We start from the raw sequence: 26840 nt of genomic DNA, 5'->3' as shown, positions 1-26840 counted from the left end.
TACTCATCCTCGCTCCCTCTTCCTCATTTTAACTAGTCACATCTCTATTCATTAAACAAATAGAGAATAAAGATGGCCTTGTTGCACAACTAGTCTGGCAGACTCCAAATTGGCTGCTTTAACTGAGTAAGTAGGCTTKAATATGTGTATACATAGAATGCAAGAATCTGAGAAAATGACTCAAGATTTGGTGTTAATGATAGAATCACCATGCTGTAGATTTATCTTGCATGGTGCTGATAAAAGAGAATTATGAGAAGATTCTCTGTTCTCCTCAGCCAAAGGGCATCAAGAGCCAACCCAGTACTCATCAGTTAAAAAATGTTCTTTTGCACATACTAGAAGAGCTTGCAGAGAAACACTAAAGGCCATCTTTCTCCTGCAGGCAATTCATGCTTCTATTCACAGCACGCTGAAATGCAGTGAGCCTCTGTAAGCCCCCATCCTCAACCACCACCCCACCCCAGCTTCACAAACTCCTGGCTTATTAGCTGTAATTCAAAGCCACCAGTTTGTCCGGAATAAGAGTGTTCAATTTATAATTCATAACACCTAACCATTTAGTGATTGGCGGGACCTCTTTCTTTTTGTAAAATAAAAAAGAACCACACCTGCAAAATACACAGATTCTTGTGACTTTAACAACAAATGATTTCAAGATTTGAGTTCAAACTCATAGCCCAATTGTAAATGGCTGTATCTTCTCATTCTAATCAGTTTTTATTACTCCGTTACTTGTTCCATGTCAGATTAATATTTTCTGACTTTATCTCCCATTCATGGAATACTGAAATCAGTATCTTTCTGATATAAGTAGAATTTCTGAAGAGAGTGAAAACATGTTATCTGTGTTAATTTTAAAACCCAAATTTAAAGCAGCCACCCATTGTGCTTCTGTCATCGCTTATCACAGATACTAGAAAACAACTGACTGCAGCCATCTTTACTTTCATACAGGATTAAGTAGGGTAGGACAAAACAAATATTTAGAAGGGTGACTTCTGAGAAGATTCTGAATCCTAAGTAACCCCAGAGAGAGGAAGTCTAGATGACAAAGCTCCTCAGTTGCCAAACAAGCCTTGCGCTGGCCAGGCTACTGTATTTCAGGATTCTGTCTCCAAGCCTTTCCGTTCCTTTGTACTTGGACACACTCTCTTTGGGACTTCAGCTTCTCCTTTGCTTTCAACAATTATCTTTATGATCATACAGCATGAATAGCTCCTGGATGGCTCCAACCTTCCTCTTTCAGTTGACTCTGCCACCTAAAATTCATCATTTCCCAAACCAAATCTTTTCTGTCTGTATTGACAATCCATACTATAGCCCAAATTTTAATCATGAACTATGACAGTTCTCTCCACATACTGATCTCCTGCTCTGCATCATCATATCTGTCATTCAATATTGCTTATTTGTCTCTTCTCTTGGATAGCCTCTTTTCCCTCTCTCATGCCTTAGAACATCCTGCCTACCCCAACCACCTATTGCCTAGGCTACAAATCTTGATAGTGCACTTACTCTCATGTACTCCTAGTTGTCTTTCAGATTTGACTTCAAATCTTTCAGCATGCAGCCTGATAACTTGAATCATTTTGCTACAGGTTGTCAAACCTTCTCTCTTTCAAGAAATCTCTCTAAAATGGTTTTCAGAAAGTATTTCTCAATCCATTCATTTGCTGATCCCCCACTGTTCTCCCCACCTTACATTCCTGTTTCATTTCTGGTTTATTAGAATATAAGTTCTCTGGGGAAAAAAATCTCATTTTAAACATCTGTAAACCACTGTACATTGTATGGATATTCAGCTCTAGGCTCCTTGCATAAATAAGACATAGTATTTTGCAGGTTCTAAGTAAATTACTGATTAAAACACTAAGAACTGTTGTAGAATAATTCARAGCATATGACTAACATGTTTTCTGGGCAATGATTTCCACCGTATCTTGTGACTAATGGTTGTTTATCTACATCAATGAATATTCAGCAAGAACTAAGACAAAAATGCTGAGCTCATTTTCTCTTGGGACCTTTGGTTCTGTCTGAAGTATTATGGAACTAAACAGTCATCGCAGCCACAGCTGAATATTCATCCTCAGCATAGTCAAGAGTGATGGAAAAATCACTTAAGAGTCACTGGAGAAAGTACCTACTTTTTCTTAGTGCTAGCTTTCTGAAAAAATCATTTACCCTTGATTAACTTCACTCATTTGTTATTGAACTGTGAGAGATAATAAACTAGTTAAAGATTGGCTATAGTTCAGGCAAGATCCTCCTTATCAGGGAATTTTGCTTTTGACAATTAGGTTGCCAGTTATGCCAATTCAAAAGCTGAGCAGCACGGATTCCCATCACCAGAAACTACACCTCTTCTCCACTTCTAAAAATACACATTTTCACACACAGCAGTGAAAAACCTAGCTTGGCTTTCTTATATCTTGGGGGTCTGAAAAGTCACCTTTAGTATCCTCTTAGCTGGGACAATATATTAATGCAATTCTCTCTCCCRTGAAATGCACATCCTCCATTTTGCATGAACTCTTCCTCCTTTATAGTTCCTTATCATAGAATCACAGAATCTATGGGTTGGAAGGGACCTCTGGAGATCATCTAGTCCAACCTCCCTGCTCAGCAGGGTCACCTAGAGCATGTTAGACAGGGTTGCATCCAGGCAGGCCTTGAATATCTCCAGAGAAGGAGACTCTACAACCTCTTTGGGCACCTTATGTTAGGGCAGAGCCTGCATAAAGCAAATCTGGATCCTTCTTGGAAGGATGACAAAGCTCATGGCTTGTGTTGGCAGGTAGGTTTGAATTGCTGAATCTCTGCAATCACCCTACATGAGAGATGAATAGGTGGTGACAATTACTACAACCCAATCTATTTTAGTTAAGGCTCAGTACCAGTACCTTGTGTTTCTCAACACAGTCCCCACTCCTTGTGATCTCTGCTGCTGAATTGTTACTTATTGCTGCTTCTCAGAATGTTTACTATTAGAATTGACTTAATGGTAACTGTTTATCACTACTTAAGAGTCTGATAAAAAATTATGTTAGTGAATAAATTGACAAGTAAYGACAAGTAACTTTTGGTTGGCTATATGACTGGAATTATACTAGTGAAGACCCATCAAAYATTTCTATTCAATAAGAAAAGAAAATTTTATGTTACATCATTATAATAAGTGGCAAGACTTTGAAAAAATAATGTAGATTGAGATACCCTGTAAAATAAAAATGCTGCAAGATGCTCATATTAATTTTTAAACTACAAAACCGGGATGTCACTTTGGAAGAAGAAATTCCACACAAGTGATGAAATTTCTACGTTTGGCAAACRAGGTATTCAAGTAGGCAGAGCATAAAAAGTGAGTCTGAGTGATTATTTGATTTGCAACTTAGTGCTTTTATCATCAGTTTAAAAAGAATGAAAAAAAAGCATCTGAATGAACATCTCATAGTTTTTAAACTACTGTACATATCATTGGCCTATTAAGTTATGACATTTGGACATATTTTGTATCACTGTGTAGACTGAGGTGAGAGATAATAATACTGAAGTATCTGCATCTAATGAAAACATAACACCTTCTATTTGTTGGCATGGCTCAGTGCAAAAGAGCAATTTATCACTGTCCTGAAATTGGCTAGCAGGAACAGAAAATGAACTACTGCTAATTAAACCTTTATATGAAAACACAATCGGTAACCAAATCTTTTATTATCCCACACTCTCATGTTTTTCTCTCTTTTTCATTTACACTTTGTCCTGTRGTCCTTGAAGTATCAGGTTTACAGGCTTCTTTTATATAGCTTTTTTTGATATTGTAAAAGTATGAACTTGTGACAATGATAATTAAAAAGGATGCCTACAACAAGAAAAGTAGCTGTGGGAGGAAAAAGAATGGTCCAATTAAAATACATCTGTTTTTTCTGATAGCTAATTAAAAGTCATATTTAAGTTATTAGCAAAATATAAAGTATTTACTCAAGCTGAAGTTTCATCATATTCATGACAAATGAATAACACCCTTATTACAAGCAAGGAAATATGTCTGGCTTTAAATACACAGAATACATTTATTTACAGAAGTGTTGCATTCAGTAACATTTACAACCATAGAAACCATATTTCCTTTAAAGAAATGAAAGATGTCTTTAATTTTTAATGACTTCATTACTATGAATTTTGTTACTCAACCWCTTCAAATAAATTGAATGCTACAGCTAAATATTACCCTAGCAAAGTGTTGTATTAAAAGCTAAAATAGAAAAATAGCTTCTGTACAAATTCTAGGCTAGCATATACTAAGTTACTTTTCATGAAGTACCATATAACTATTTAATTTTTAATTTACATAATGATAATTACCGTAGTATTTGTACACTGAAGTAAAAAAGTTACAACATAAGATACTATTTGAAACAGAAAAGCATTCTTTTTCTTCTAATCATCTAGGCAAAGATCAACTGAACTTATTAGTTTTGTCAAAGATATTACAAAATCAAAGCAAGCACTGACAATTGTAACAAGACTCCAAATGTAAATTAAAATACTTCAGACAAAAGGCTTGTAGGCAAGTGATTCTCCCATTGAGGGATGATTTTCACTTGTCTCCAGGTGTAACATTATGTGCACTGATGGGCTGATCAACAGAACAGAACTTCTCCCCAAATGTAATCAGGAGTGATTGATGGTTGGGACAAAAAACTTGATTATCATGACAAGTCCACTGATGCGGAGAAAATAGTCTGTGCTCGGGAAAGGATAAAAGCTGTTCAGAGACTACCTTCTAAAATCTCCTTTATAAAGAATAAAAGAAACATTTATGCCCATCCAAAAAGATCTATAAATGAACTCAGTGAATTTACTATGCATCTGTATCTGCAGTTATTCTGCTGTCACACAATGAAACCTATATAAACACCAAACAGAATAAATCCTTATATTTTTAAATTATATTTTTAAGATCAACCCCYCAGACAATTATATATATGAAAGAACCTGTAACAGTAGAGCATTGCCTCAGTTTCAATTCATGTTTTGAATTCATAATCACGCTTTTAAAGGCCATGAGGGAGTGAGGTGTAAGTGCCATATTGGATTCTTTCCTGAAAAGAAGTCTGTCCCCTTTGGCCATTTTAAACCTTTAAAGACTTCATTTTCAATTCAGATCAAAAACATGCACATGAGTGGAGGCAATACACCCTCAAAGGTACAGTTCAAATATCTGCCTTTTTATTCCATTGTAAAGCTTTTAAAAGCAGATGTTGGGTTCCATTCCTTCACAGGATCAGACTCCCAACTGTTAGGAGTTACACATGAATAGCAGTATCTCCAGAGACTCTAAAAGACATGCAAGGAGTGAAAATAGAACCAAGAAGCTGAAAAAAAGTCAGGCTTAGAGGTTCTGAAATAGAATTTGTTTATACTGGGTACAGTTAAGTTTCCTCTCACAAAAGGAAATATTGTAATTGCTACAAGAGGTGGCTACACACATACAGTAAGAAGAATATGTCACGGGTACCCCAGGGAGTGCGATTTTACTGACTATAAAGGAAAAAAAAAAGTCCAGATTTACTGTAAGATTATCTGTAAAGATTTTATAGATATTAGAATGGGTATAATCAACCAAAACCAAGTCCAGGAGCAACTTTACTTTACTTTTCCTGTGGTAGTGGCATCCCCCAGGGCTTAGTACTGGGTCCCATCCTCTTCAACTTTTTCATCAATGACCTGGATGAGGGGACAGAGTGCCTCCTCAGCAAGTTTGCTGATGATACCAAGCTGGGAGGAGTGGCTGATACACCAGAGGGCTGTGCTGCCATGCAGAGAGAGACCTGGACAGGCTGGAGAGCTGGGCGGAGAGGAACCTCATGAGGTTCAACAAGGGCAAGTGCAGGGTCCTGCACCCAGGGAGAAATAACCCTACGTACCAGTACAAGCTGGGGGCTGACCTGCTCAAGAGCAGCTCTGCAGAGAAGGACCTGGGAGTGCTGGTGGRTGACAAGTTGACCATGAGCCAGCAATGTGCCTTTGTGGCCARGAAGGCCAATGGTCTCCGGGGTTGCATTAGGAAGAGTGTTGCCTGCAGGTCGAGGGAGGTGATCCTGCCCCTCTACTCAGCCCTGCTGAGGCCTCATCCAGAGCGCTGTGTCCAGTTCTGGGCTCCCCACTACAAGAGAGACATGGAGCTACTGGAGAGAGTCCAGCGTAGGGCTACGAGGATGATCAGAGGGCTGGAGCACCTGCCCTATGAGGAACGGCTGYGAGAGCTGGGCCTCTTCAGCCTGAGGAGGAGAAGACTGAGGGGGGATCTTACCAATGTGTATAAGTACCTGAAGRGAGGGTGTCAAGGGGACGAGGACAAACTCTTTTCAGTTCTCGTATGTGACAGGACAAGAGGCAATGGGCAGAAATTGAACCACAGGAAGTTCYGCCTGAATGTGAGGAGGAATTTCTTCCCTGTGAGAGTGACGGAGCMCTGGAACRGGTTGCCCAGAGAGGYTGTGGAGTCTCCTTCTCTGGAGATCTTCAAGGCCCACCTGGATGCAACCCTGTCTAACATGCTCTAGGTGACCCTGCTGAGCGGGGAGTTGGACTAGATGATCTCCAGAGGTCCCTTCCAACCTTACTGATTTTATGATTCTATGATTCTAACATATTTTTAAGAAATTAGGATATTGTCTGGAAAAAAAAAAAAAAAGACTTACATCAGTTAACTCATTTTGATGGAGATCTTTTTACATCATGCACAACCTCATATTTTCTTCACTATGTGCTCCTTCTGTGGACCAAAATCTAATATATGACCTTGCTTGTTCCAGTTCTCTCAGTTCTTCTTCATGCATTTATCAGTGCCTCAGAAAGTGAGTAGAGTCTAACTGGAACAATTCACTGATAAATGACTGAAAGCAGACAACGTTGTTATTTTTATTGCAAAATTTATTATCTGCACTCATTATTAACAACTCAGATTCTMTATTTTATAAATTTCTAGTGTTTTAGATAAGTCTATGAGGTTACAAATTACAACAGATTGAACAAAGCTAAGTGAAGAAGGCACAGTAAAGAGTCTACAATTCAACTTTCTTTTTAGGTAATGACTAGCTTATTGTAAGTATTTTTTTCCCATCACAGTTGTTCCCAAATTTCAGTTGTTGTTTGTTAAAGTTGACTGATTTGGACTGAGGAAGCTCTCAGGAAAAAAAAATATCTCTAATATACATAAGGGTAGAGCAACAAGTGATAAAGCAGAGGATTCTCTCTTTGCAGYTGCAACAGGCAGACTTTTCTGTAAATGCAACACGTGAGAGAATTGGCAGAGAGGCAGAGAAGCTCTTTCTTGCCCTTTTATAGTTTAATCTGTCTATACCAAATTCCTTCATGTATATAATGCTATTTTCCAAAGTAAGTTGAAGCATACTAAAACATTATCTTCATTCCCACAGTTCCAGCCAAAGACATCCTAAGAAAATCCAGTTAGCCACTACTTGCCCAACATTAGCATTTGGATTTCAGTTCCATTATGTCCCCCACCAGGCATAAAATCTTCCTGGCACTACTGTACTGCAAAGAATGTAGATACAGAATCCAATTCATTAAAAACACTGGAAATAGATATATTATTTGCCTGGAAGTCATCTTAGTGACYGTCAGAGAGTCAACATTAAGCATTTTCCTGACATTGAAAGCAGAGATTGTGGAAATTCTACAGCCCTTCAGACTCTGATTCAGCTCTGCATTTTTTTTTTCAATTTCATATTTTCTCATTCATTCCTGTGTTCTAATTTAATCAGTTCAGAGAGAAGGGAAACTTTTGACAGTAACAAGCATGGATGTGTTCAAACATAGGAAGGAGGTTGCTTTTATTTCAGACTTACTTTCTTTTTAAATCCTCTCACCTTAGCCTTTCTCTCTTCCTTTTGCTGCTCTTTGCAGTTCTGAGATCATTTGAGGCCAGTCATAAGTTAAAAGTTGGCCCCAAAGGGCAGATACTACAACCATTCATTTCAGTGCTAGAAGCAGAAACCTTTTAAATCATTTTGTCTCCATATTCCACAGTTAGAATACTGGTCATTAATCTTTTGTAAATTATAAACAAGACTATCAAAGAGAAGCTTTGCCTATTCACAGATTGCTTTTAGCAAAGTCAAATGATTTACAGGAGATATCAAACCTTTTGCACAACTCACTTGCTTTATCAAGAAAGTGAGTGTTTATAAAATGAAATAAGCTGGTAGAGTAAGAAGAGGTAAGAAGCACGAGTTGTAAAATGCTAGTAAAGAAAAGTAACTGTGTTATATCATCTTTAAGTCCTAATGCAGCAACAGCTGTTGATCATAATGTTTTAATTTCTCCAGGATTATGTTCATATGCTGACTCTGACTGATGTTGAGCAGGCCTGGATTTTGGTCATGTCTCCTTAGCCCCTTCACAGGGACTAAGCCCACCAGCAATAGATCAGCTGACATTCAAAGCATACTTTTTTAAAAAAATAAATAACTTAAACCTTTCCCTCCTCCCTATTTCCTTCTTGTACTCAAGCAATGCTTATGAGCCTGATACCCCAGGGCTAGTCCATGTCCTGCAACAGCCAGAGATTCCCTATGTGGAGCAGACCACTTTCTCTATAAGAGAGGTGATATGTGCCAGGATTAGTGAAGAGTTAGTGCACAGAGCTCCAYAGCTTATGGGCCACTGAGAAACCACTGACAGCACTTACTGAGCTGACTCCAAAATCTTCAACCTGTATACAGTACTTAAGAGATAAGGGAATTTTGTTATCCTTAGGATAGCACTTAGGGGACTCAGTTCAACACCTCCAAAAGTACTCAGAAGCTAATCAGGAAGATATATCAGATATGGATAATTTCTGCTTCTAGATTGTATACATACTTAAGAATACTGTATAGAAGGTGAAAAATATATAATAAATACTTTATACAACAAAAGGAAATTACTTATATGTTCTGTTAACCATTCTGAAAATGTTTCAGGAAAGTATCTGGCATGTGAAAATTAGTAAATACTCTTCTGGATTTCTTAATTTATAAATTAAGTTACATATTTTCTACCTGAAAAAAAGTTCCCCACAACCATCTCAGAACAACACCAAAGAGAAAAGCCAATTTAAGTCAAAAACATGAAATTATTTTCTTTCAAAATACAGGGCACAGTCAAAAATAAAAGTTCCAGTTCTCCAATATCAGAAAGAGGTGCACAGGTCTTGACTGTAATTTATATTGCTGTTCTAGGAAAGAGATGGTAATGCTTCTAAAATGTGCTGCCTATGCCTATAAAAACAGAAGCCACTGAATTTCCAACTAGGCAGAAAAAAACTGCTTGGTTGTTCTCAAATTTGTCATGTATGCAATGTAACTGCAAAATATTGTGTTCTATTTGTTTTAGAATGCACAAAATCACATATCTTGAGCAATTTTTTTTAGCAATTCCTTACATTTTCCATAATGTACTGATGTAAATGCCAGACATCCCTCAGAAATATCTGCACTAATCACTTTCTGTGATTATTTACTACTTTTTCCGAAGAATACTATAAACCAGCATCTCTGGAAAAGAGTTGACCTATGAGTATATTTCCATTCTGACTCACATTCTGATCTCAAATGAATGGCATGTGCAATTCCACATTTGAAATCGGTATTTGTTTCTTCTAACATTGAACTCCACAGTACAGGAAAGAGTGCATCACTAGAAAGAACTAGTATATATTGAAGACATTAAGTCTGGAACAAGATTTATTATTGGAGAAATAAAAGTTAATGCTATAACCTCATAGAGTAACACTAGCTTCAAAGAGATGCTAAGAATCYGTAAGTACTTGCATAGAAGAGTCCTCTTACAGAAGCAGGATGATGACTCCAGAGAACACAGATTTATCAGTTTAGAAAGGCCAGAAGAAAAATTGGCCTGAGATAATAAATAAAGATGCTTGATGGCTAGCAATACTTGCAGTAGTAGAGTAAGGAAGGTGTGTGTTTTTACTCAAGCAGAAACTGCTGCTTTTATACCAAACCAGGATYCTAAACCTATTACATTAATTCTAAATCTAAATCCAGAATAGGAGACACAGTTAAAACATGCACATAATACAAACAGGTGGTTATAACCACAACGAGAACAGTGACTGAGGCAAAGAGTACAAATAGATTGAAACACCAAACACCACAGCAAATTAAGTCTCTACTACCGCTTCAAAATCATACAAACATTTTTGAAGTTAGTCAAGCAGGAGGTCAGCTAGTCCACATTGCAGATCCAGGATAGCACTGAGTGTATCTTGACAATCCTCAGAGCAGGGTGTCTAACTTGTTAAGACCCTCCACTGACAGGGAGTCTAACCGTCTCCACATATTTCATTCCAAAATTTCATTACTCTTTTTTGTTTCACTGAATATCCCAACAAAATATTTCCTGATGCAAATTAAGCTATTTCTCCCACTGAAACCAAAGCATACAAAGACCAGTTGCTCACTGTGCTCTTAATAACCCCCTTTCACATATAGCAAACTCACTATATTTTCCTTGTCTTTTCCACTTCATAACCATCTTGTCTTTCTGCTTTACTAAACTGAGTGATGTTTTTAAACRTCTTGTCATTCTTGTTGATCTCTTCTGAAGTTTGCCATTTGATTATGTTTTTGTTAAAGTGTGATGACCACTACTGTAAATAATTCCTCATCTAAGGCACTGCTAATTTCAAATACTGCAGAATACTTACCTACCTCTTGGTAAATGTAACTCTCTTGGGGGAAAAGAATCATAGGATTAGTTGGGCTTTGTTTTATTTATTTATTTATTTTTTCCCCCCATTAGCACTTGTTGACTCATATTCAGATAATGATTTATTATTTCTCTTTGCCCATTAAGCCACACATTTCTCATTTTACTACTTATGTTTTTATTTTTTCCAGACTAGGCACAGCAGTTTGTGTTTCTATTTACTGCATTTGTCTGAATTCCAGATTATTTTCTTCAACTGATAAAGATCACTTTGCATCGCAGTCCTGTACTTTGAAATACTTGCCACGCTCCACCTTGGTGGTATCCACAAGTCTGGTATTCTTGATTCTGCCACATACATTGTTAATGATAATTCAGAGTAGTACCAGACACGGAAGAGACTCTGCAGATCCTGACTTGTAGCAATCTTTTGTTTTGACAGCAGAGCACGAGAAGCTGCTCTGAGCACATTTTTTTCAATCTATTGTGCAACCAGCTCTTAACAATTTCATCTAGACCATATTTCCCTACTTACTTTATAAGGCTGTCACATAGGACTGTATCAGCCCTTATTACAGCCAAAATATATCACACCCACTTATTCCCCATTATCCATTAGGCCAATTATCCTGTCAAAGGAGAAGATTAGATTGGTTTGACGTGATTTGTTCTTGACAAATTCATGTTGGCTGTTTCTTATCACCTTATTATCCCCCAGGTGCTTACAAACTGATACTCTAATCATTTGTTCTAGATACCAAGCATAACCTAAACAGCCTCTAAGTCCTCTGGTCTTGCTACTTTCCCCAAGAAATTTAGCAATGTAGTACAATACTGTGTAGCTATGTTGCATCCTTACACTTCATAAAACCTTGAATATTCCTTAAGCAGCACAGAAGCTTTTGAATCCTTATGACCCTATGCTGCTGACTTATGTATCAATTCAGAGGTCATATTTGCTTTATAAGGGCAGAGAGAAACAAAGTGAAAAACAATGAATAAGGACTCTCCCAGGAGCATTCATCTCATGGTTTTCAGAACTTTGCTACTGTTGCTGTTTAAATCAAACAATTATTGCTGCTAACATATTTGGCAATACTTTCACAGTGCATCAGAGTGGAATTCAAGTCCTGTGAGCTCATCAAAACCCTGCCCAACCTTTCAGGAAAGGTAAGYTGCATTACCACTCACACATCTGCATTCAACAAGGAGGAAAAGAAGGAGAGAACCCCTTTGCAAGAACTGACTTGGCTAACAGACACTGTTGCTATCTAGATGAAATGATGAAATTAGAAATGCTGGCAAGGTCAAGACAGGCAAATATAAAAAAAATTTAGTAAGCTACTCTTTTTTTTCCCCCCAAGTCAGAGGGTTATGTTTTTTTCAGTGAATTTTAGCAGTGACTTTACTCATAGAACTACCTGTACGCACATGAGTTGTCCTCCTGACGTCAGTTGGACTTCATTCTGCAGGGTGCTTTAACAGACGTTTAATATTATCTACAAAGCATGTATTTAACAGCTCTTTTGGATTGGTGCAGTAGCACTTAGCAGCTGGCAAAATCTAAATGGCAACTCACAAGCTTGCAGCTAAGCACGTACTTAAGTATTTGCTGTATTGGATGCATAATATGAATGGAAATGCTGTACACTGATCTCTCTCAATACAAAATAAATATAAAATAAGGAAAAAATACTGCTTGAAACAGACTCCATAGAACCTACCTCTGCTGTTCTAATGTTTTTTTTTTGTCAGCATGGATAGACTTTGGTAACTTGCTCATTCCGCCCTTCCCTTGTATGAGAAGATTTATTTTAAAAAGAAACACTGAACACACAGCTGTCACAAAGATTTACAGATAACCCCTTTAGAAAGAAGCTAAACGATTTTAGACTATTGTACTGCCTTTTCTCATTTTTCTTTGAAACATAATTTTGATACCGTGTAACCAGAAAAAAAGCTCTTCTGCACTGCAAGAAATCTGTATCAAAGGGGAGAAAATTCTGTATTCTCTACAAAAATGAAAAAACTTGGAAACTAGTTTTATTGTAAACATTTTCATAATACTGTCATGCAGTAGGTAAATGGAATTTCTTTTCATTGTATCTGATAAATCCTATCTCTGGTATGTAAAAATAAGGATGCATCAGTAGAACATCCACAAAGCTGTAGGTTTTTGAGCAGAAAAGCTGTTTATTGTTCTTACAGCTTTAAATCATTTTCAACAAAATGTAGTGGAAATGAAAGGTAGGAATATTAAGCAAATGAAAACTTTCTCATAAAAATTGAAACAAAATTTACAATGTGCGTGAGCTTGCTATTCACACAGTAAAGTTATCAAAAATTGATAACTACTAGCTATTTTTCTTCAGAATTACCTTTCTGTCATGTCTTAACACTCCCCCCCCCCTTTTTTTGCTACAGAAGTTGGTGGAGGTTCAGAATTACCCACGACRCTGTGGAACTTAGCTCTGTCTATTCTATTCACGTTGCAGACAAGCATTTCCAAAATTGCAGTGAAACACTGACGACTTATTATGGAATGCCTTTCTTGAAAAGCCTCAGGAGAACACAGTGGGAGTAACTCTATGCACTGGAGTGAGAAGAGACGTCCACGAATCTCTTTTGGTTAGAAAAGAATAGAGGAAGAGAYGCTGTCCCAAGTGAATCATTAGGCAACACTTAGAAACTAATCGCTCTACCAATCAGAAACACTGAGGATGCTTTAAAAATTAGTGGAAAATTGGAAGGAGAAAGTGAAAGATATTCAGCAAAAAAGAAGGTCTCCCTAGTGTTATTGAGCTGCTTTGAGAGGACTGTTCCACTGAACAGTGTTGGTGAACTGGAGTTCAAGCCTCTAGCACTTCAAGGTGTGAAGGAATGACTAAATATCTGCTTAGCAGATTTTCTTCCAGGAGTTTGGTGTGAACAATCTAAATGAGCAGATTCTGTCTGTGACAAACTTATCTCRAATTGTAGGCAATTCTGAAAATGGTCATTCTTTCTTCCATTTTCTTCTTTGGATTTCTTTCCACCAGCAGCAGGATAGGAAGATTATATGGCACAGCAGTCATTTGAGTTAGCTGTCAGTGTCCAGTGATACATTGTTTACTTCTGTATAGAAGTTTTTTTTTTGTTGTTTTTTGGGGGTTTTTTTTGTTTTTGTTTTTGTTCTTTTTTTTTTGCAAACATTCCCCTCTGGAAAATGCCTAGCTCCCATCAGCCAGAAAATTTTCCACTCTGTGTATCAATCATCTCAGTTGTGTAACTGTTAATGACTAAGTCAGTTTAATGATGTGTTCAACCTCTCTTTTGTCTGAATCTTTTTGCAGACTATTAAATTATATTCCCACTTTGAAAAGAGGTGTTTCACTTTTGTATGTAATACCAAGATGTTTGCTATCTCTTGCAGATATATTCCATATTTGATTGAGCATGACACGCTTTTTCCTTAGATGAACTTGAAAATTCTGAAAGACCTGCCAGGCTGCAACAGATGCAGATCGTCAGAACCCCCTCCTGTGAGAGGCTTAGCATCCATAKTCATAATTCTAGTATCTAGTTTCTTGACAGAAGAGCCTAATTTGATCAGACTGTCCCATTTTCATCCATGGGAGACYTGACAGCTCCAAGTGATATACTATCCTTCTTAGCATCACTATTTGATAATCATGTCAATGTCGTAAAAGGAAGGTGTCCATTCAGTCCATGAACTAGAAAACCTAGGGTTCCCAGGGAAAGTTAATACTTGATGCTGACTGGTCTGGAAATCATGACTGGACTCTTGGAAAAATTCTTTCTAAGCAATAAAAAGCTGATGGAGATGAAGAGCATTATTTTAATTCTGAGGTGGCCAATCCTTTACAGAAGGCATCAGGAATCATTTTTGGTTTTTGACAAGTTCATGATTTCAGTAAGTAACTGATAAACTAAAATCAGGTTTATTAACAGTTCATAAATAGCTGCCCACAAAGAAGCAGCARCAAACAAGACTTCTTTCACTTCTTCATATGACTAACACCAGGAAGGAACTTTGTGGACATCTCTGGGTTGGACCTCGCACTACATTCAAATATTTTTSTTTTTCCATATGAAAGTTTGTGAAACAGGTAATAACTGAAAGACATTTGGAAGAGGTAAATAACTTTCCATTAGAGAGACATACATCACGAAACTTCCTGGACAGATGAGCAGAAGTTAATATGTCGCACTGGGTCAAATTTTGCATGCACAGATAATGCTGCCAGAAAAGGAAATAAAAGAGTGAAACTCTGAGAGGCTTTTCTAAGACAGAACACGTATTCCTTGGCAAGGAGCAGCACAGCACATCTTTCTTCTGTAGCTACTGAGTGTGGGGTGTCCTCTCTATATTAGAGACCATTTCTCCAGTTCAGTTTGCTCTATTTAATGGTTGGAGTAAAAGGTGCAAGGTAAGAGACAACTGGCAAAAATCAGCTGCTTATTTATTTATTTATTTATTTTCTACAGTTCTGGCTAGGCAGAAATATTGTCGAAAGGGTAGAGAAAAGGAGGGCAGTTCCACAAGGACTATAAGCACATCTGAACAACTCACAGTATATATAGGAAGAGAAGGAAGGCAAACATAACCAGAACTGGTACAGAAATTAGGACCCAGTCAATATTTTATCCTTTTTAGCAGTAATGGATGAATCCATTTTCCCATTCACTCTCTGTGCAGCATAACTGAAGTTGATGACCTTACAGGAATATCTGGAGAGAAAATCTGGCCTGGTGTATAAAAACTACCAAATAATTCTGTTTATTTGCAGCATCTTAAAGCCTCTTCATCTCCTGAGCCACCAGCTCGAATTATGATGTTTCATTTAGGTTCAATTCATGCAAATTGTTGCACATCCTAGAAGATAAGTACACGTTTCTAATCTGATATGAAATGATTGACTTACATCAGAGTTAAATCTCAGCTGGCAAATGTTGCATGATATGATTTGCTTTCTTCGATGAGGAAGAGGAACACCAAATGTATGATTTATTACAGCTTTTTGAATTGGGTCCATCTGTAAAGAGAGGAGAAAAGAGAGAAATAAAAGCATTTGCTGTTCCATTGTATGCTGTCTATGTAATGTATAATATCAAGAGATTCTGCATCATGTCATACCATGTTCCATTCTAGAGCAAAGTACTATTTTCTCTAAAAAAATAGTATTTCTTTATGCTTTTTTACAAAAAAGTAATGTAAAAAAGAACAAAGAAAAGTGTCTTTAGCTATCTTTAGATGCATAGCCTCAGTTCAGTTCTACATGTACCAATCTCTCTTTATTGAAGAAACTAAAAGCTGTAGGCACTGAATAAGTTTACCCATAAAAACACTAATTTATATTTTTAAGTCATACAAGAGCAAACTCTCCTAAATGAAGTAGGGACATTTTAAATAAAACACCTAAGAAAAGGATCATTCCTTTTGAAAAGAATTGATTGATTATTATATATAAATAACATCAGAATAACACACAAGAGCCCCRTATTATGAAAAAATTGATCATATCCCAGGATTCAATAAACAATTTCTTTTTCTATAAAACAACTTTTACATAACCTAAGAAAAATCTAAATCCTCCACCAGTATCTAGAAATTACTTTCATGGCCATCTAGAAGCAGCTATATATTCTTAATAAATCTTAGTTTAAAGATTAATTTCAACTTTCATGAAAAACATTATTCTAAACAAACCTCAACTGAGCTGATCTGGAAGTGTCTGCTAGTCAGAGTCTTGTAAGAAGCACATCATTTTTGGTACAAAATTTCACAAAAGCTACTCAAGAGATTTCACTGGGAAGATTGAAATCCGCTTCCTCAGATCTACTGGTCAGAAGGATTTATATTTCTTTCTTACGATGGGTTTATATTTCTTTTTTACCATGAGCATTTGACAGCTATTTTTTAAAATCTAATAACAGCTTTACAATAACTTGGTTAAGTCACTGATGGTTTTTATCTTTGAAGTGTATTGTTAAAAWTTCAGAGAATTTGATGAAGCAAATACAACTAATCATTTAGCTCTGATGGTAACTAGCATTCAGACAACATAATTTGTACATGTCTGGAGAAAAATATTTTTATGCTCATATCCCAATTCATTTTTTTCTAATCAGTTAGCAAAGGGTTATTTGACAAATAAAGATTCAGAGCTTTTCCACAGAATAATCAATGATTCAGGGAAGCTGTAATGGTGGATAGTCATGGTCTCCTACACCAGTGCATCCAGAAAACCTCACCACARAAATATTGCATCACCTGGCAGCTGTTCAGTGTCAGATGTGAAATAGATCATGATCGTAAACTAGTTTCTTCTAAACAAATTCAGATCAGTAAGAAAAAAGGAACATACAATATGGCAGAGCTTTTCTGAAACGACTTGAAGAAATGTTCAAGTTTGAACATCCTCTTCAATTTTGCTGCAAAAGTCAAATACTTTATACATTTGTACGATYACCAGCACAAAAGAGCACCAATCCCAGCTAGAATGGATGCCACTGAAATATAGCTAAAGAATAACACTGATGGCTAAAGCCAGAGAACATCAAGCTCTGAAACACAGTGGCATGCTGAGTAAGACAACACGAAGACTTTCTGCTGTGAYCAAACCATATGCTTGGGGTAGTCTTTTTTTCCCTCTGTAACATAATCTTGAAAAAGCCTGCGGTACAAAAGTACTATTGCATAGACCAGGAAGAGGAAAACCACACCGGAAAAGTAAATAGATCTTAATAGCTCTTCTTTTTTCCGCTGTTCAACCACCCATGTTTTTTGGACATAGCAGGTCTACATCTTCTCTTGGCCCAGGTTTTTAATTCCTGCATTCTTCTCCTTTCTCCAGACCTGCTCTCTCCCGCCATTCTTCTTCTGCTAATGCACTGACCCTTTCATTATGTGCAACAGAAAAGGGTGATATCCCCCACAACCAGATAATCTAGAACCGCTTACCATATTTCTTGTGCTTATGTAATGAATGATGGCTTACATCAACATGCTGGGGTTATTAGCAAGGTGCTGCCCTGTTCATTTAAAACCAGGCTGCTTATACAGAAATCCCTGAAGTGCTAGAGAAAATGTACTGTGGGCTGGAGCAACTACTTTTTCAGGGTTGCATTCACCTGTCTTCACAGTAAGGATCCCACTTCCAAACAGTTGGGTTTCTGGTGGAACTGATGCTCCACCAGAATTTTAAAAAATTCTGAATATGGGGAATAGTTTATCTATTTTGCACTTAATTTTTTTTTGGGTCTCATGTAAAATATCAGGTTTCTTTCTAGATCTTTCTACAGATTTTCTCTTGTTTATCTGCTGATACAGAGATYCATTTGCACATTTTCCTTTCCCTTTTTAAAGATGCAGACTTCTAGACATATAGCTACAGATCATGGCCTTATAGTGAACCTGATAATTTGTGTTTTCAGCTTTAAAAGAAAAAGTGTTCCGGACAGCCTTCAAGTTAATTAAGAAAAGCTGTTTCAAATGTAAAAAAAAAACCTGTAAGAATCAAAATCTAGCCTATAAACCCAGATTCTAATAAAGTTGAGGCAGGAAGGCGAGTAAGAATGCTAGAGTGGTACTTGGCATTATTATTTTTCCTAGAGATTTCATTTAGGAAAAAAGGTACCAATCCATAAATTTCAAATAAACATCCGAAAGCACCAGATAAGCCTCCAGAGGTTTTATGCCGGAAATTAGAGAGGCAACAGGATACCTATGTGCAGCATGATAAGCACTCAGATCTCACAGACATGGGAAAACGAAGCGGAGCCCTGCTGAGTGTCAGAGGAACAAAGAGAAAAAGCTGATTACCAGGGAAATAAAGAACAAGGATGACACCGAAGTATAAAAAGGGGAATAATATCATATAACTGAGATAATCAGTGMMCACTGAGATACTTCAGAATCTCCAAGTACTTTTAGGCTCACTGAATGTTGCTAATTACATATATAAACAGTATTTCAAATTATTTTCTTTCAAAATACGAATGATCTTGACAAATTAATRAAATCTGTTTTTTGCTTGTTATTACGTCTACATTACAATACTTGGGATTTATTTTATTTCTTAGATGTAACTGATTTAATTTACTCCCATTTACAGTGAAGAAAAGAGGGGTTTGCAATTCATGTGAAACACGATTCAGCTGTCAAAGCTGTGCAGAAGCAGAAGGGCAAAGTTTGAAAGATTTCAAAAAGGGCAGAGATTGCCCTTTTACTCCCTTATGCCAGCTCATTTGCACTGCAAGTTACAACACAGAGCAGACCAGCTGCCCCTGCGTCTGATATGCTCACTACCTTTTGCCTTCCTACCATCCAGCACTTGGCATTTACTCCATGCACAAGGAGTTTGTAGAGCATGCTGTGTCATGCTTTTCCTTGTGGCCAGACCAGGAACAGCACATTGCTCAAGGTTTACTGCAAATATCAAAATTGAGTACTGAAGCTAAATGAGAAAGTTTCACATTTCATTTAGTTCCAATTTTGTTTTCAATACATAAAATACATGGCAATAATTTTGTGTATTTTTTAATTATTCAAATTGAAACTCATGGCAACATGATACAATTTGCTTCTTTTGATCAAGTATCATACTTCCTTCCCAAGATCTTCAGGTTAAACCTGCAACACTTCACTAGATCCCACACTTAAACCGAGGGCATGGCCGCATTATTTCATTTTCTTAATCTAAACACTAGCACTTCCATTTGCTTTTGCTTGTTTGTTTTAAATTCAGCATTGTAAGTCCAGTCAGCTAAAGTGCATTCTTCTTTTTTTCTTGAGCATATCATTGAGAATAAGAGTTCTGTATTTTGTGGATTGCAAATGAATGATGTGGCTACTGTATGAATACTTCTGAATGAAACGTCTTCTACAAAATCGCTGAGAACTTTGCCCAGGGAATCCCATGTTATCCCATTTGTGTAACCTACTCCAAATCACCATAGCTGCTATCTTTGAAGGCCTTCTGGAGTCAGATCTACCTACAGAGAAACCTGATTCTTAAGAAAAGTAAATTTTACATCATTTCTACAAATAATTACCAAGTGTGATTCTTTATGTCAATAATCCTTTTTTTTTTAATGAAACTGAAAGTCAAATACCTAGATCTTCCTGAATTTCAACAACTTTTTAAATATATATTTTTATTAGTCTTTTTTATATAGCTTCTGTTCCTGGAGGCAAGGCATAGGAGTATGCCTGAGTTAAAACAACAACAAGAACAGATAACAAAGGAAAGTATGCAAATTTGATCCATAAAGGCCCAACTCCCAAAAGGACAGAAAAAAAAGGGGGGGGGGAAGGGGAGAAATTTTCTTCCTTTGAAAGATGTTGTGTATTAAGGCCAAAGGCCATGATGTGTGGTTTCATATGCTTGAGCTTGCCAGTATATTATCTGAATTGCACTAACCTCTATAGATAAAAGTTAACTAACTGCCTTCTATAGACAAAAGTTAAAAGATGAAGATAACGTAGACCCCCAAAGCCTGTCCAGGGTATACGCTAGGCCTAAAACAGGTAAGTAAGAATGTAATTTTACCACAAAGACAAAGAAAWTAGCCGCAAAAAATTTAATCCAATCACTATGGTCCAACACTAAGTGAGTGGAAATAAAAGTCAGRTCACTGAAGCTCTCAAGAAATTTTTGCTACAGATTGTTTTAGTGGTAATCCGCAACTGCATGATGAAACAATTACAAACAGCAGGCCTGACCTCCATTACTGCAATAGGAAAGTGAATTCAGTGACAGAGCTATCAACATCTCTTAGAACTTCCTGRAAGCTAGATGCTAATGGAATACAATCACACAGTGAAAATAATCTTAAAGGAATGATCTGAACATGTTTTTCCTGTATGTCTACAGTTCTATATACACATTTAACTGCAAACACAAAAGTTAAGTCCTGCAGCTACCCTGTAATATTGCACTTGCAGGTAAGATACTAATATCTCCACATATAAGTTGACTCCTATGTATAGATCTTAATTATAAAAATTGTAGGAAATAAAGACAACTCAGTGGGGGCTCCTTTCATGCATTCTCTTACATTCCCCAAACAGCGAAACTAAGATAGAAACTGCATAAATCTTGTGCCAAACATATATACAATGCCTTGCCAAGTAAAAGAATAAAATATTAATAGATTTTCCAACATTTATGCTTACTGGTGAACTTAATCTACTCTTAAAAACTGTATGATTGATAACACTGAAGAATTAAAACATAAAACTGCCCATTGCATTATAGTTATGACTTACTAAAAGAAGCAAAGAAGAGCAGTTACTAAAGCTATAGCCAGGCTCCTCAATCATGTAAAATCAGTATTATTGATAGCTGGGGGAAGGGAATKTTGATTCAGAAAGTTTCTCTGTGCAGAATTTGAGTATTTCCAGTCGAGAGGCATCTCATGAGAACTGAGCAATACCTCTCTCATCACAGTAAAATCAAGAATTCACAGTAATTCCCCCTGCAACAATGCTGGTTAAATGTACTGTTGCAGGATTATTATATTATATTGTTATATTATTACTTACATTGTAACTGATGTTTTGGAGAACCGCTAGACATTCAGCACAGATATTACAGGCACTGTGCACCTGAGCAGTAGGTCCGTCTGTTCCAGTAGATGCTAAATATTTACTACAGCCACAGATATAAGCAGGACAAAATGTGTGTGACAGGTCTAAAACTTCCAGGGAGTATTGGACCTTCTGGGTGTTACATATTGCAGTTGATTTCTGTGTGTGCACATGCATCTCAAACCTCTTTGAAGTCTTCACTCACTGTGCACGTTTGAAATGTGCAACACATAACAGACACGATGCTTATTAGGCCTCTAGCTTACAATCTACATGTACTGTATTGTATTTATAATATACTGGTTTGTATTTATAATGAATTCATAATATGACTGTATTTATAATATACTGGTATCCTAGATGGAAGTACGACAATCCAACAACACCTCAATAATTTGAAAATAAGTATATTTGACATTCTGTATTTCCATGAGAAATGCATCCCATAGTTAGGGCTAGCTGCCTAAGTCTTTTTCCAACAACGCAATAATCYGTGAATAAGAAATTTATAAACTAACCAGAGAATACAATCCCAAAGGAATGATAGGACTAGCTTCATAAACAAAATAAAATACAATGAAGAYGCTCCAATATCTTGCTGCTGTGATTTTTGTGCAAGTAAAACAATATGATGCCAAATGGTTAAAATATATGTTCTGGATGTGTTACCATGYATGGTTCATCTACTTAAAGCTAATTTATTCAGTTTTGCCCTAGTAATTATCATCAATAATTATGCAGTGAATTGAACTTAGCATTATGCATTTCTTAGTGTCTACCATCTCTGTTCCTACCAATGAAACAGGGTAACACTAAGCTGGCACTTTTCAGGTACATAAAAGCGAGACACTATTAAACCTTGTTAAATATAAGCCAAATCATAAGAAACACCTGAAAAACTACAGTTATCTGCAATGTCTGTAGAAGAATGACTTTTCAAAAATAAAAAACTATCAAAAACAAAACTGTAGTCATTTTCCCAACAACGTAACTTGTTTATGTAATTTGAATAATACTTCAGAACGAATTCTCAAAGTTGTCCTTCTATTCTCTTGCTGAAACCTAATAAAAGTATAAGGGGTTTTCCATAATTTTTTTGGATGAAACTMTTTAATTTCAGCATCTTGACTAGTTGTCTTGCTGATGTGACTCTAGCATTGCCTTCTTCCTTCCTTTTTTTGCTATTTTTTTCTTGTAGTCTTTTCTACTTGGTACTGAGAYGTTGAGGCAGCAGCAGCCTTTCTGACAAACTGCTTCAATATACAGAAACCAGTTAGAGCAAAAGGATTTGCATTCACGGTAGCATTGTAGAGACATACAGTAACCACAYGGAGATTATGCAAATCCTTACACCCTGATTGTCTAATAATGGTTGTCAGTCAGAAGACAAGAATTTGCATATGCTTAGACCAGTGAGAAATAATCACACAGTGATTATGCTAATCAAACTCACTAACCAACATGTAAGGACTGTCAAACTGGAACAAATCTGCATACGTATGCGTATGCATGCTAAATACAGAAACACACGGAAAAAAAAAAAAAGAACAGTAAGGTTACGAGCCTTTAAAAGATAGGAGTTGGCTACAGGCCTTAATTTAACACCTTTATGAATGTACATTTTCAAAATATGTTCATATATTTTTCCTGAAATGTTTTGCTTTATTCTGGCCTCAAGATGGACAATGTTCACTTAATAAGCAACTGTTCAACGTTTTGTTTTCTCCACCTGGTTCAATGAATAGCCCTAGACCTCACTGACAGAATTATCAGTCTATTCATTAGCTCTTCTACAGTCTTCATTGACACAGGATGTGAGTACTTCACGAGAGTAATTAATCTATTTTCAAAACTTCTTTGTTAGATAAGAGATGATACTTTTTTCTTAAAAAATAAATGGAGAGCTGTGGCACAGGGACGAAGGACAAAGGTGTGCATTAATTTCAGTTACTCAATTTAATACACCTTCTAGTACTTACTATTATATTGCCTTTTTATGTTCGTCACACAGTTCCTGATTTCAGATGCATCCATGAAGGTGCTACACAATCTAAATGCAGCCTTATAATTGTAAGTTAATTGCACAATCCATAAACTCATCTGTAAAAAGTTTGGGTTAAGTGACTTGCCTCACATCACATAAAAACTCAGAACAACTCTCCAGGGTGGTATTCAGCTAGTATTCTGACATGGGATGGCCTTTCTTTTTCTTCAGTCCCATCTCATTCAAAACATGTTTTCCATTTTCTCAAGCAAACAGTGCAAGCATACCAGGAATGATAATTTTCTGAATTACAAAACCATGATTGTTCCCTAGAGCTGATGCAAAGGATATACAAAATTCTGCCAAGCCAAGAGCATTCTCCCAAAGGAGAGAAGATGAAGGAGACCCAAATATAGCATGTTTGTCATGCTGCTCAGTTATCCAGTAGACAATGTTCAATATTATGATTGCAGCATAAGAATAGACTACGAGGAAACAGATCATCTTGAAAGTGGGAGAAAAATTCCGTTTCTGCTAGGCATTACAAAAGTGATATGGCAAGAAAAGGTGTGTTGTTTATTTTCAAATACTAACTTAAATAAACAGTGGGAGAGAGAAAAAACATTATTAAATACATAACAGCTTCTTAAAACTTGATGAGAAAAAGTTATACTCTACACATACCATAAAGTTAAAAAACTAAGTTTCACAAACGTCACTAGCTTGCTCAGTTTCAACTAGGAACAAAGCAAAAACAAACTCATAAGAAAAAGAATGCATTAAAAAACCTAAGGGCATTTTTACGTGTGGTGCTTAAGAAAAGAGCTCAGAACAAAAGGTTGGCAGGCATAATGAGGGTTACACAACAAATTCCCAATAGGATCATTCATATGTGAATGAATTTTAGAAAACTGGACCAAACGTTACCACTGGTATTTAATAACAGTGTGTCTTTTTAATCACAACAAAAACAAAAGCAGGATGTGTGCCAGGCAGAGAACTGGCAGAGAGGAACTTGATTCACTCCTATAAAATTGAGCCCTGAAAGGAGAATTCCTCAGAAAAACATGAGAGATCAAAGTGGCCACCACAATCTACTACTTGTTTTTCTGAGAAATGAGTGCATAATGATGTGTTTAAGGAGAGAAAAGTAATTCTGCAGTTCAACCTTCCTAATCTTGCTGCTATGCTTATTTAGGCTGTTTTAAATATAATTATTTACCATGCTTGTTCCAGTGACTCCCAAGAAAACATTAAAAGCTAATTAGTAGGGTGTAATTTGATTTGGAACCTATACTTTCTCACCTGAAAAAGCCCAGCTCCAGACAAAGATGCTTCAGACATCATTACTCTATCACATCTATACTTGCACAAAATTTCAATACATTTTAAAATCTGTCTCTGTAACTGAGTTAAAATTTATCTCTGCGAGAAGTTACAATGAACAAACAGTTGCAGAACTATAGAATATGAAACTAAAAGAGACCCTGAGATAAAATTTAATCCATGCCTCTCACCATACAAAGTAAAAAATATAAAGGGACAGAATCACTTTATATTTGGGGGCGAGAGGAGGTAAAGGGCTATTTATATTGAGCAAATATATTCATAAAGCAAAGGCTAAAATACAGCATCTGAATACTGAAGACATGCCAAACCGTCACATTATCATAGTTGTTTCAGAGGAAACACTTTTAACATTTCCATTGCAACATTTAAAAGCTGCTGCTCTGCTGGCTTAGCTGTTAGGTCTCTGATCACTCTTGCATTTCAGTAAGGTAAAAATATGACCAATTTGATTTCTGCTTTAGACTCTTCAGGATGAAAAAAAAAAAAAAATGTAGCAGAATAGAAAAAAGAAAGAATTCAATACAAAGGGAGATGCTAACGTTAGTGTCCCAACTTCCCACTCCTCTGATAGAGTGGGAAGTTTGCTGGATAGAACCAACTTACTCCTGTATTGCCTATCCACACTGTGTTTCTACTTTTTGAGTAATTCTCTGCTGGCTGCCACTGAGGTTTTTTTCTCTGTCTCCTGTCAGTCTTGGTGACTGCAGTATGCTCCTAAGGGCACTGAACAGCTGTGGAAAATACAGTTATGGCTTATTCATTTTTAAAGTACTTTAATCCTTTCCTGCCTAACTCAGAAAGGTGATGTATTAAATAATTCTCAGCATGTTTTCACATCATTTGGTAAAAGATTGAGAAATAATAGGGTACATTGTCATGTAGTTTTTTTCTTTGAAGGACATAACAGGTTTATCTGAACAAAATGTCAAAATCAAAACTTAGAAAAAAGTGTTGCCAGGGCAGTTCCATTCTGACCCTGGCTTCTGAGCCTTTTGTAAACCAAACCAGAGCTAACAGAAGCAGAGGAAGAAAAGGAAACCTGTTGTTACATACACACATTCAAAAACACTAGCCCAAAAGTTCAGGAAATTCATGCAGGCATAAAATAGTAATTTCCACTCCTTCTAAGAGTCCATAAATAGAGGCCTTCAGTTGCTAGCACTACTTGAGTTACTTTTGTTGTATTGTGTAAGGACAACCATCATTAGAATTCGCAGGAGGAAATTTAGTCACATCTTCACCATCATGACAGATAGTGATGTAGTTTATTTCTACACGAGCAATTCGGCTTGGACATATTTCTTTTTTTTACTTTAATTCTCTAATTGCCCAATATTACCTCATACTCATTTTAGTCTCTGAGTGATTATAGGTTAAGAAAACTAAAACTGGATGCCRTTACCTGAACCACGTCCAACTATATATATATGGACAGTGATATATGACAACTATGATGTATGGACAGTGAAAGACAGAAGGTAATCGAAGGTTCATTAACTGGGTAAGGAGTGTGGTGCAACCTACATTCCACTGCTGAAGAAGGGAACACTTTGTGTCCATCCAGGGTGAAATGCTGATGAGCTAATACGTAGGTATGAGAACCAGAATTCTGGCAGAAAGGAAGGGATGAAGCACAGAGACGTTGAGCTACTGCAGGCAAGTAGGCTCCAGGGTTCTTTGATCTCCTCAGCCTACCTGAACCTGAGCACAAGGCAATGCAACTCCTCCTTACCCTTAGCATATAGCGAAGCTAGGGTGTCACTGAGGATTGTGAATTAATCAAGATGAAAAGGATGTCATGTACACTATGAACTTAAACACAATAGGAAGTCTCATCTGAGTGTCTCATAGTGCTTTACAAAGATCTTTTGCAGGTAGGTAATTAACATATCAAAACTGAGCTGTACTAAAACTTTTGGTAAACCCACTTATGTTCTCATTCATACAGCCTAGCCTTACGCCTTAGCACTAGACAGCACAGGCATAACTGATTCAAAATCATCTATGTCTGGAGTACCTCACAAAAGTGCCTATGCATGTGAGCACAGAAAATTTATTACCTTTAAACTTTCAAGTTGTTACCCGCAAGTCAAGTACTTGAATGACATCTGCACGACTAGTGTATCTTTACAGAAAGGAAACTCCAGGGTGTGTGAATGGCCCTGCTCT

At 36.7% G+C, this 26840-nt stretch overlaps 1 protein-coding gene across 4 annotated transcripts in view; it reads right to left on the bottom strand.

Moving 5' to 3' along the window:
- Nucleotides 1-26840, bottom strand: part of ZNF385D (zinc finger protein 385D) — a 157346-nt gene that overhangs the window by 74978 nt on the left and 55528 nt on the right. For all 4 annotated transcript variants that reach the window (XM_085308232.1, XM_085308233.1, XM_085308234.1 and 1 more), the window contains one exon: nt 15669-15779. In XM_085308232.1, coding sequence (XP_085164358.1) covers nt 15669-15779 — 111 coding nt within the window. The remainder of the gene's footprint in view (nt 1-15668; nt 15780-26840) is intronic.

Source organism: Rhea americana, unplaced genomic scaffold (assembly GCF_003343005.1).
Source record: "Rhea americana isolate MKP2758 unplaced genomic scaffold, rheAme1 scaffold_271, whole genome shotgun sequence".
NCBI lineage: Eukaryota > Metazoa > Chordata > Aves > Rheiformes > Rheidae > Rhea > Rhea americana.
Note: the sequence above shows the minus strand (reverse complement) of the source record. Positions and strands in the feature narration are given on the sequence as shown.